The sequence below is a fragment of the Poecilia reticulata genome, linkage group LG6 (genome assembly GCF_000633615.1).
Source record: "Poecilia reticulata strain Guanapo linkage group LG6, Guppy_female_1.0+MT, whole genome shotgun sequence".
NCBI lineage: Eukaryota > Metazoa > Chordata > Actinopteri > Cyprinodontiformes > Poeciliidae > Poecilia > Poecilia reticulata.
This window is the reverse complement of record NC_024336.1, coordinates 13,382,178-13,395,079: the sequence shown is the minus strand read 5'-3', so window position 1 is coordinate 13,395,079 and position 12,902 is coordinate 13,382,178. Positions and strand designations below refer to the sequence as shown.

Below are 12,902 nucleotides of genomic sequence, written 5' to 3'. Positions count from 1 at the left end.
ACCATCTCTACCTTTCTCCTATAATTATTTTCATCTGAGCAGCGAGGCGGCTGGGATTCAAGGCCGTGGGTCTGGTCACTCTCCTTGTAGCTCAGTTTGACCTTAACTCTCAGGACAAGCTGCCTACTTTGGAAATGAACCACATGGAGGGTTTGATGCAGGTAGGAAAAGAGCCACAGATGAATAAAATTAGTATTTCATTATAACGAAAGAAGAGAGGAGGAGTTATGGTGATTATGATTTGCATATGCAGATGAGAGACGCATGAAGATTTTGAGTTTATAGTTTTAAAAAACCCTCTTTTGTAACGGAAAGGTTTGTGTCAGACACCAGAAGACGAAACAGGAGGTCCTGACAGAGACACAGAGCAACAAAAGCAAAAGAGAAGCAGCTGAATCTCTATGATTGGACTGATAGAACACTGACAGGGTTAATCTCTAGATAACAACTCCCTATTGATTAGCTCACACACACACGAGCCGATTAGACAATTGATACACAGCACACTCACTCACAGCCTACATGGTCTCCAGAGAAGACTTTTCTGAAGCTTCAGATCCTTGTCCTACTGACCTATATGCATAAATAAGACACAAAAGGGGTTCCCACCGGGGGTCTTTTCTTTTTTAAGAGTCTTTAGATGTTCCGTTTGTTTAGATCTACAGTTTCGAGATGTAAACAAGTCCTTCATGTTTACTGCAAAAGCGAAAAGTGCGTGAAGTTAGGAAGAGAGAAGTTATAAATGTATGTGCTGTAATTTTTAAAGGAAGGTTCTTATTATTCCTTATTGTTCTTATTGCTAAATGAATAAATGTGATGATAAAAGCAACATCAAACATGTAAATAATCAAATAGGGAATAGGAAAAAAAAGCAAGTTAAAGAAAGTCACAGAAATAATAATTTATTAAAAGCAAAAATATTCATGATTGATCCATAAAAACAAAACAAACAAAAAAAAAAGCTCACGAAGAGCTTATTTTTCTATTGTCACTTTGAGGAAAAAGTCAAGCGTGATCTAAAGACGCCTTTTTGTTTGTCCTTTGGTTCCAAAAAACACACTGAAGCACTTTTTTGTTAAATAGAGTACAAATTTAATGTACAGCAGTTTTGCTCTTTGACTACCTGCACCTCACTATTCCACAACGACAAAACATTACTCTGTCTTAAATGCAAATAAACCAATATAATGTTGTAAAACTTTGTAACCGCCATGAATTTGATGAAATAAAGGAGTGCCAAAATTAAAATTCATGTCCACGCTTGATACTTTCTTTCATCTCTGAAGCCAAGTGAAAAGGCATTAACAGAAGATTACACAGGGCAAAGTTTGACAGACTCCTCTGCTTGATCATCATTCCCCTATTCGCAAATCTGCTAAACTCACTTTGATGCTAAGACCGAGATACGCGTACATCAGCTACCGGTTATGGGAAGTTCATTCTAGCTGATGAAGATGAATCAAAAAATCATTTAGTTATTAAAAATGACTCAGACAGATTTGCCAGGGAGCAAAATCTGGCCAGAGTCGCAGACGGCACAGTCTTGATTCTGCGCCATATTACAGAAGCCAAGTCTATCTTCAAAAAAATGGAAAAACCCCTGCTAGCTCTTCTGTTTGGATTAGATGACGAGTCGATCTGCAAACACCAATTATAATGCTCATATTACCTGCCAAAAGCAGGGCAAGGGGCAGACAGGCAGAAGGAGAGACAGACAGGTGGGCAGACAAGCTCAACTCTTGGCTTGAATGCAAAAAGGAATTGTGTAGCATGTACAGCACAGGAGTAAAGAAAAAAATGAGATTAAAACAGACAAAAGAAAGAAAAAGGAAAACGAAGTGAAAGAGGAGACATGAGCAGATGGTGGTCATGCATGATGACACTATCAATGGTTTAAAAACTCACAAAGACGAGGCTAAGGCAGCATATTTAGGATTTCAAGAATAAAATCTGAGCCAATATACTAATAAAGGTGATTTTTCACATTTACATATTTTAGAATTTTTTGTCAGAAGCAGTGAAAGGAGGGATAACACATGAATGGTAGACAGGAAGAGAGATGCACGAAAAATAAAGCAAAGTTAGAATGTCTTTTTGATTTTGGGCAAGAATAAGATGGCTGAAAAAAAGGAGTATAATAGAATAAATACTGTAAAATAAAAAGCTTATTCTTTACAGTGAAAAGTTTAGATTAGATTCATAAATCATTAAACACAGCAGCTCTTGCAGTAGAAAGAAGAAAGAGACTTTCTTGAATGACTTAATATTTAGCATATCAACTGAATAAACAGCTTTCTTCCGGTTAAAGGGGGAGTTTTTCCTCTCCACTGCTGCTACATGCATGGTTGGCATGAGGGATTGCTGCAAAGTCAATGGCACAAAGCAAGTGACTGTCATGCTCATCCAGGAGGAGTGAATGCTGCAAACATGTGACTTAATGCAACCCTAGATGGAAAGATGGAAAGCTTTTATTTAAACCAATTTTGGTAATGAACTGAACTTAATTCACTGTTTTATATAACTAATTAATTGGAATGTACCTGTAATTAAATAGTAAAGTTCAAGTTTTTGTAAAGTGTTTTGAGATTGGTGCTGTTCAAATAAACTGAATTAAACTGAAAAGATTAATGTATTGTTATACTATTTTCTGGATTTTTGGCTTGAAACCTATTTCCAATTTTCTATTAGGTCTGACCTGCCAATTAAAGTATTATACCTACTATTCAGCAATCAGAACAGATCGTGTGAAAATGACCAAATCCAATCTTTTTTTTTTTTTTTTTCTTATTGACCGGTACATCTCTAATTGTTTTACTTCCTTTGCAACCTGTTCTGTTGAGCTCTTGACGCTGAACACATCATCCCACTTACACCATTTTGGATGAGACGTGAGTCCCTAATACAGAGAAGGTCATGTTGTACAAGAACAATAGTGAATCCTCACTTTGAGAAATTCATGCAAATCACTGGACAATCAGCAGCCAGTTCCTCCCTTGCACCCTTGTCTCCACTCCTTTTTGTCACTTGCCTAAATCCAGAGGCCAGCAGTTTGTGCTGACTGGAGATGGGCACCACGTTAAAACACTGAGTCATTCTTTCAGAGCATTGCCTCGTTAATCTTTGCACACATACACACACACACGCACACGCAATCACTCACTGCTTGTAAACTGCATTTTGGATCTCTGTCTCCCGCGCACTGCAAATGTACAACCTTTTGCATCTCTCCAGACATGCTGTCTAACATTAGTCTTTCCGATGACGGATTTTTATGGATGAAACAGTAGTTGCCATTTTCTGAAATTCCCGTGGTAACTCACCCTCGTCCTCATTGGAGACAGCAGTCCCTCCATAGCTGATTCGGTTGGTTCCGGTGGGCTCGCGGGGCCCCCTCAGCTGTGTCGGTGTATTATCCCAATCCGCAAATAGATCCTGTTAGAAACGCTGTCTCATCCTCTGAGCGAGCATCTCTTCTCTTCAGCTACAGCTCTCTACCCACCCAGAGAGCCCAGCACACTGACAGGCACACAGAGAGTCTGTGTGCAATGTGGGAGTTTGTGCAGGCATATATGCACCCACACATCCACACACACACACACGCACACACACACACACACACACACACACACACACACACAGCTTGAAGCAGGAGGCGAGAGGGCAGTGAGAAACTCCTGGTGGTTCTCTCTCTATCTCCAACCTGTCAGTAAATGTGTGATCCTACCCTGCAAACCCCTGTGCTGTTAATGTGCAATGTCCATAAAGGGTCTCTCTCTTCTCTACCTTTCTCTCTACATCCTTTAGCTTATTTCTCTCCCCCCTGCCTCGCTAACTCTCCCTCGGTGCCGCCAGCTACATTTGTTCCCTTCAATGTGTCAAATGATTGCAGGTCTTTTTTTTTTTTTTAATCGTAGTGACCTCCGTCTGCTGGCTCTCTCTCTTCCCTCTTCCTCCTGTCCCTCACCCACTCAGTCTGTTTGTGAATCCTTCACGTAGACGGTCTACTCCAAATTCCCGCCCAACTTGAGAGGTGAGACGGAACATATGCTCACAGTGGCTGTGCGTTTTTGAAAGCGATGGAGATAGATAGCAAGAAAAACAAAGAAAAAAAAGAGAGGGCACTCTTTGGTCCACCATTGTCCCTCTAGACAATAGTGGCTCTTCATTGCCTAGCAACATGATCAACCACTATTCTCATAATAGACGAGGCATGAGTCACCAATTCAAATATTTAGACATTGTTTTGTTGCTTTCCAACCTGTTCACAGTCACATATAGGGTTTCCCCACCTGCACACGTCCAATCCCAGACCAGGACTAAAAGAAAAAACACTGAGCTGAACGCACACCGAAACCACTATTGATCTTCTATACTTCCAGATCAGTGTGGATCCATTTCCCACTGTAAGAAGACCTTGGGGTTGACACAAAATATGATGGAAAGACTACACATCCCTTCTGGCATGGGAATCCTCCAAAATGATCTGGAGACAGTTGCAGAGGAGAGGGACTTCCCTTCTGGACCTGATATCGTCATGGCGGTATCACGTCTTCCGGCTATCTTGGATAATTGGAGGACAATGGATGGATGAATGGATCACAATGTGGGGAATCTATCTGAATGTTAGTGAAGTCCATGGTCAACTTCCTCATAAAATAAGTCTTTACAATTCTTACTACTTACTACTCATTCAATAAATTGACCTGGACATGGTGTTGGTATGGAGTGTCTTTCTTAAGGGGAAATTATATGGAAACATACAGTTTTAACGGTCATAAAACAAGACAGTTTTGCATTAGCCATTGTTTCTTAAGAGAAAATTGCCTTTTCCTCCAGCTACTTTAATTAAATTGATTTGCCTGACCTGCCTAATTTATATTTTTAAAAAAATCCCTGAATTGAATTTTTGACTACTAAATGTTTTTTTTTTCCAAGATCTGAGTTCGATTTTAAGCAGGATTTTTAAAAACCAACAGGTTGTTTTGAGAACTAGCGGTTTTTATGAACACACCAGTACATGGCATTAGTAGAGCAAAGGTTTAAAACCAGCTCCTTGTTTCCATTCACAACATGATGAATGGTATTTAAACCCAAAACTTGCTAGATTAGTGAAAATAATATTGTGTTAACTCAGGTCCAATCCTACTTTATGTAAATATTAAATCTCAGCATTTTCATATTGCTCCCTCCTATCCTCCAACGATTAAAAGCAAAACATAAATTGGTGGAAGCTATAAAATTTTAATTGGTTCTCAGTTTCATGATCTTCCCTCAAGCCCCAAACAAATGTGTTTTTCTTTTTCCTCTCGTTCATCGGAGAGTTGCTGTAAAGAAAGACCAATAGCTCCAGCGCTTACTGGCTGCAAACTGTAATATTGTCTGTCCTTAAGAAACATAAAAACATACAAATTTTCTCCCGTGTTTTCAGTTGTTGCCATGAGAACTATGTTGATAAGGGCAGCGGCAAAAAGAAACTGAGTGCTTAAAAAAAACAAACTAAAATAAATAATCAAATCTGAGCATTCCTCCACCCACGGTCTTCCCCTGCCACAGCTGTTGGATCTAAGAACGAAGTGAAATGACACACTCGGGTTCAGGTGGCCGCCTGCAGCCTTTGACGAGCCTCTCTGCCTGAACTGCATGATTCCAAGTGAAGCATTCGCTCTCACGCTGTTCTTTTTGTCTCTCAATTATTTTTAGTCTGGTCTCTCCACATTGACCCAGATAGGACCAAAAAGTGTTAAATTTACTAAATTAATGATGACAGAATATCTCTGGGGATGTTCTTTCAATCATTTGTGCTGCACATAATTTCACAGTAACAACCTTCACATTTTTACTGTGTGAATTGTTAAGGTCATTCATAAGTTCGTCAAAATTTCCACAGATTGTTTTATATTAACACGTCCCGTTTTTAAAAAATATATATTTAGTTAGAAAACCAGCCTATTAGCAGCCTAAACCTGCAAGAAAGTGTTTCTCATCACTGAGCTGTGAGTATGTAGTAAACTCAGATTATTTATTTGGCAATAGAACAAACAGAAATCACTGTAATTCAAGAAATGTGTATATTATCATTTACAAATGGCATTAAATATAAGTGATCCCTATGTTACAATGAACAGCATCCGTAATGTAAAAACAGCCACCACCCTTTTCACAGATGGATAGGTGTGTTAAGGTATGTAACCCCTCCAGGTGGTGGTTAACGGCTAACTCATTGATTTTTGTCAGCACATTTTATACATATTATGAACGTCACACTGTTGAATGATCATTGCATCGATCAAAAAGCAGATAGACTGGAACCTTCTGTCACATTTCAGCATCGATCCCTAGCCAGCTGAGAGAGCACGAACATTTCAGCACAACATAGTGAGGCTATGATCAATAACACTCAAGCGGCAGGTGACAGAGCCATTGGAGCCTCAACATACAAATTTCTGTAGAGAGAATAGAGAAGGATTGGGATTTGTTTTTTAATGCAGACGATGGTGTTTCATTAAATGTTTTTACCTTTGATTTTCAAAGCAAAAAAAGTTATCAAAAATCTTTGCAGAAACAGAAAGTATCTGGATTAGCAGTGGATCAGTAGTGGGCATAAGACAAGATCTTTTAAACAGAATGAATTTAAATTCAACACACAAAAAACTAAAATATCCGTACCATTATCTTTATCTGAGTTTTTAGTGCCCAACAGATGGACTACTAAGCCCTTTCTCTATTGTCAAGTCTCACTCTTGCCAGTTAATGTCTGGTTCGCTCCTAGCCAAGTTGGGTCTATCTCCATTGGGAGTCTGTTCCTCACTATTGTTGGCTTGAATAGGCAGGAATGTGGGCGCGCCCTGAGCGCACAGGAGCTGTGGTCCACACGCTGACGACACCATTTGCAGCAACACGAGATTATTTGATGGACTCAAATAAACCTAGACATTTCATTTTTGTCTTAAAGACAAAGAGTCAGAAGTGTTAAGCCTAAAATAAAATGTTATCATGTCTGATTCAAATTAGTAGAATGTTGAGCAAATGGTCCTTACACTGTATCTTATACAAGGCACACCCACACATCCAACACACATGAATACATCACCTAAACATAATCCTCTTAAACACAGGTGATGCTGGAGGAAAAAATGTCACCAAGGACAAGACAACTGGAAGAGCTCAAACTCCATTAATCAGCAGACCTCTAAGCTTAGCGGTGTCATTAGACCCAAAGCAATCTCTGAAAATATAAATTACTATTTTACTTTATTTTGCCTCCAAATATATCCTTTGAGGACAGATTTTTGTTTTTGTGTGGTAAGACCTCCCAACTCACAATATATTTTTAGATTGATGCCATGTGGAGTGCTTTTTGTGCATGTTCCTGACAAGCCACAGTGACATACAGTCCCATATATCACCATCATGCATTCCAGCTGACAGTGGACCTGTCAGCAAACCCAACACTCACACACAGACCACACACACACATTTACAGCACGTGCCAACCCCCAACCATACCCAGTCACTAATAAACCCACACATACATAAAGAGGAGAATAGGTGGTTGGGATGTAGCGGGTGATAAACACCACAATCACAGAACAATGTGCACAGCGCGGTGCACATTGATTGCAATGTAGTGCACAATATCCTWAAACCCATCCCAACCCCCTGCCGTCCCCATCCCCCCTACTACAGCCTTCTCTCCCCTTCACTTACATCCCTGACACCCCAGCTGGACCCCAACATTAATCCCTAGTGACTTTTCCATCCCACAGATGTGAACGGACAAAACCTGGTTCAGTGAGTGAGTCAGTGAGGATTTTCATCTTTTCATTTGTTGATATTTTTGCACATTGTGTTTAGCAATGTTGTTATTCAAGCAGGATTCAAGAGGATGAAATATGTGAGGAAATTGTAAGAAAGTCCATAATTGTCTCTATATTCTGTTTATTCCTGTGGAGAGCTGCAATTACACTGTGGAAAGCAGACATCCCATAGGCTAAAGTAATTAACCATGACTGAAAACACTAACACAATGTGGAAGCAGTGGAATTAATTGCAATTATTATCAATTAAACCATATCGAGGAAAGAAAAGATGTGCTTCTCTCCTTCTACATGCTTCAACTTAAAGTATTTGAATTATTGTCTCAGTGACAGATTAGTATCGTTTTGTCTGCTCCCTATTAAAACAGAGATATTTACTATGTTTCCAAGCTGTGTACAGAAGGGACCAACATGTCTGTACACGGTCTTGTCGCTTATTTACGGCTAAATCAATGCCACTAGAGTTGAAGAAATCTGTTGTTGACCCTCATACTATGGACTGGATTGTCTTTTCTCTGTAGACCAACAACGTCGATGCAGGAATGACCCGTCCTTACTAACAACACATTGTCAATATCCAGTTTGTTCCAGTCCGGAAAAGGAAGGAAGCCTCCAACACGTTTAGCCTTGTTGGAGGTTATTCATGCGTCAGATTAAATATCAGAGCGAGTTCTTCATGTTTGAATGCCTTGGAATTGGAAAAGAAAATAAAGTAGATGAGTTGAAATTATTCTAATAGTGATATTTGTAGGGCGAGAGATAAGGGCCTGTATTTCTTGAACTTTTCAACATTTTGTCAAAATTCCTACGACAAGCTCAAATTTATTTTATTGGATTTTTATAGGGTAGTGCATAATTTACAAATAAAAATCAGAAAGTGTGGACTTGTGTTCAGCACCTTTTACTCTGATCCAGTTCAACCAGTTTACTCATCAGTTAGGAAACTGGTAGAGTAGAAATACTAACATAAAAGCTTCTATAATGTCAAGGTATTAATTTTCTTCTTAGAAAATATTAGGAAATTAAAGTGGTGATTAAGTAAAATCACATGAATGTTTGTAGGTAGGGCTGTCGGTTTGTAGTCGTAAGTTGACAAAATAAAAAAAAATAATTAAAAAAAATCCACCAGTATGAATGCTGTGAGAGCTTTCGACAAATTTCCACAAAATTGCTTGTTGGTGTTTGGCATCAGAGATTTTCCACGATATATTAGAGTGTAAAACTGCTTCAGCCCTTCCTTTCCCACAGCCAAGAGGTCCAGGTTTCAGAGAGCCAGTCTGATTGCTGCCTCAGGGAATTTATTTCACATCTAATCTAAAAGTTCATTAAAGTGCGTCCCAAGAAACATGCTTCACATGCGGCTCCTATGACACTGTGCCCATTCACATATACAGAGGGTGACAAATATCCTTCACCATGTGCAGCATGTGGTTGTTCTTCATTACTGTCTGCAGTCCTAAACAGGGAGAGGGAAAGCCCCTTCTCCTGTCACATCTCACCACTGCTCAGAGGGAGGAACATCTTATCTCACAACTGCAGACAGGGAGCGAATTAAGAAGGGAAAAAAAAAGATGGATGAGAGGGCATAATGTGAGCACGGCTCTGTAGGGGGGAAGGACATATGGTATTTTGGGACAGTGGCCAAAGGGGAAAAGCTGTGATAGAAAGAGACAAAGATTATAGCATCTTGCAAATTAATAGGCTTAAAAAAAAGGTACATAAGTTATAAGAAGCAAAAAATGTTATCTTAAAGCTACCTGCTTTGTATAAAAAAAAAAAAAAACACTCATCACTTACTACCCACCACATATGAATCCACGGACACAGTGTGTTAAAGAAATGTTTTCTCCTATTTAAATACACATTTTCGCGAGTAGAGGTATTGATTTTATTCAAGCATGCTCGATGCAATGATGTCATTCCAAAATGGTTTCCTAGCAACTGTTGTCTGGGGCAACCAGCATTCTCTGCAGGCAGCGCATCGAGAGCTTTGCAGGAGGGAGAGAGAGAGAGAGAGAGAGAGAGAGAGAGAGAGAGAGAGAGAGAGAGAGAGAGACGTATAGAGAATGACAGCGTGGATGAGAGTTTAAATGTGTTTAATTAGCTGCTTGTGAGTCTTAATGCCCCCAACATCAAAGCAATCTGCACACCTCTTATCGAGGTTTCTAATATTATCATGTGTCATTAGCTGAGAGTCTGAAGTTCGTTCCAATTTTACGGATTTGTGTGCTTTGAATATTGATCTCGCACTTAGGCATACAACGACATCCACAGAAATTCGACCTATTTCCTCATTTTTCACACACACACGCACGCACGCACTCACCGCACTCTCAACTCACATTCACGGGCTCATCAATGCAAGTCGTGGCAAAAATTCTTAATCGATATTCATTCACACACTGCCCTCTACCGACAGATCTCAGAAAGTGTAGAAAATAAAGCTTGGGTGCAAATTACATTTGTCCAGTTTCATGGAGATTTTTCATCAAAACCTGCCACAAATTGGATTGGCAATTAAACAGTCAGATGAAAGTCAATCTGCTTTATCATGAGCACTGCCAACTGAGTATTGGTGAAATGCAAAGCTGCTGTGAATGATGAGAAACTACATATGGACAGATTACAGTTCTATTTCCACATATTTGAAATATATAAAATACTAAGGTTCTGATACATCTATCACCTTTTTATCTATAATCTGTTCCCTCCACTGTTAGTTCTTGTAGGTTCAGATAAAGAATCATGCACAAAGTTCACTTGAACCTAAGATCAAAGGTGGACTAGGTGAAACAACAGAAAGACATGAATAGATTATGGGATGTCTAAATAACATGAGCATGTGAACTTATGTTAGATGCTACCTCAGCTGGTTAATAAAGTATACATTGAATGGTAAAATAATGATGGCCAAAATGACAATATCACTAAGTCATTCTTGGTATACAGTAGGCCTTCATAAACTGAAACAAACAGACTGAATCAATCTGCTGCTTTCAGCCCCATGCCTTGCACTGGGACCGAAGTGAGAGTATAAATTTAAACAGACTCATGCATCCCACTGCAGCTCCTTCACCCCTCTCATCTATTCACAACTGCAGTGTTTGCACATTTGAGCAATTATGCTAAAACCATCTCAATAAATCATTCTATGCTCTATGCCTTCGGGATTTCGTGACTTTCACACAAATGATGGTGCACCCCAGAAGGGGAAAACAGCTCGCTTAAAAAAAAAAACAAACAAAAAACATCAGCAGCCTCTAGTGCCCTCTAGTGGTTCACAAATGAGTGAAACAAGAAACATTTTACCGATATCTCTCCTTTGTATGTCTTGTAATTTGGACATATGGAAAATTATGGTATGTTGTGATCTTTTATATATTGTCTGAAATATGTTATCTTTGCAATACAACCATTTTTATTTCTCAATTTTAGTCACCAAGAACTTATAGAAATATGGACTTTCATTAAAAATAAATAAATAATACAAAACCCATATCAATTCCTCTACCCACTATTAAAAATAAAGTTCAAGTGTACATCTGGCTGGATATTTGACAGTTTTCAGAAAGTTTCCTGCTACAGACCAGCCTTCAAACAAAGCATAGTCCGTCCATTGTCTTTTTTAAATGATTTTTTGGCTACTGGCATTTAAGTGGGTTGTGAGAGAGGATGAAGACATGGAACACAGGTGAACGTGCCAGAACTCAAGCTTGTATGTATAATTTTGAACTTGCTATGAAAATTATTGAAGTAATTTGTCTTAATAATAAACAAATCTTGCAATAAAAATGGTTCAAATAAATCATCACAATCCCCAAATTAAAATGACGTTCATGTCTACAGACAGGGTACGTAAACCTCTGTGTGTGGAGAGCCTGGGCTTTTCTAGTACAAGTCCAGATGTTAAGTAGACAAAAAACAAGCTAAGCTTCAAAAAGCTTTGATTTAGGAGGGCCGTTGCCGTGGTAATCAAGGACTCCATTATTTCAGTAATGGTGAGAAGCTAAAAAGAAAGCTCTTTCATCTATGTGGACTGACATTTGCCTCTGTTTCCAGTTCTGGTTTTAATATGAAGATTACATTTCAAATGAGACTCAATGTGGGAAAACATATACACCTCTCTCCTTTTCAAACCGCCTAAAACAAAAGACATTTTGGTACGATATGTCTTTGTTTTACGCTTCTTTTTGTTTTTGGAGAAGTAAAATGAAACCAGTATGTCAAATGCTATTATACACTCTAAACTGACATGCTCACATAGCTGTGGAACTGTTTTAGGAATGACAAACTATCAAAAAAAAAAAAAGTACAAGGGTGGCAGCATCACAGCATTCAAGTGTTTTGGTGCAAGAGGAATTTGTGTTCCTTATAACAGATTGCATCATGGGAAGAGAACATTATGGTGAGATACAGAAGCAAGATCTCTGGGTATAAAATGGTCTAAATAGGATGATGACCATTACATTACAATTACTTTCTTTACATATGGTCCTCATAATGAACCACTATTTTATTTATATTATAGATTTTTTTCATGGCACATTTGCTGTTCTTAGTTCCTTATTCCCTGTTATTATAACAATTTTTCTTATATTAAACTGCCTTGCTTTCTCACTTTGATCATTTCTTGTGTAACTGTATTCTTGTGTAACAGAGAAATTGTATTCTAGTTTGGTAATTTTTGCAAGCTCAAAATATTAGAATTTTAACCTGCAGCTATCAGTATTATTCAGGTGATTCTTACAAAAAGTCATGTCTGTGGAAGAGCTGCAGAAATGGGAAGTTGTGAGGCTGATGTTTTCTGAAAATCACTTTTAAGTTACTGAATCTTGAGTCTTTGATCTTGTCAAAGATTTCATCCAATAACCTTGCATGTATGATGTGCAATGTCATCCTCCTGTCAGCTTTTCTCCGCCTATGCCTATCTTGTTATGAGCTGTTAACAAGACAGCTCGTCATCATGTCAAGGTCCTATTCGGTGGTTACTGAGTCAACATGGAGGACAATCAGCCCCAGTGGGACCTCTGTCATCCAGAGTGGGAAATGTCAGATGCGCAAATGCTGTTGCGGACACACACACGC

The 12,902-nt window shown here is 38.8% G+C and overlaps 1 protein-coding gene across 2 annotated transcripts in view; it reads right to left on the bottom strand.

Moving 5' to 3' along the window:
• frmd4a (FERM domain containing 4A) overlaps positions 1-12,902 on the bottom strand; it is a 113,226-nt gene that overhangs the window by 92,304 nt on the left and 8,020 nt on the right. The window contains exon 1 of one of the 2 annotated variants that reach the window (XM_017305249.1): positions 3,321-3,789. The exons of the other annotated variant lie outside the window; for it this stretch is intronic. Coding sequence (XP_017160738.1) covers positions 3,321-3,353 — 33 coding nt within the window. The 5' untranslated portion in view covers positions 3,354-3,789. Of the gene's footprint in view, positions 1-3,320; positions 3,790-12,902 lie in introns of those variants that run through there. 2 annotated transcript variants of the gene reach the window in all.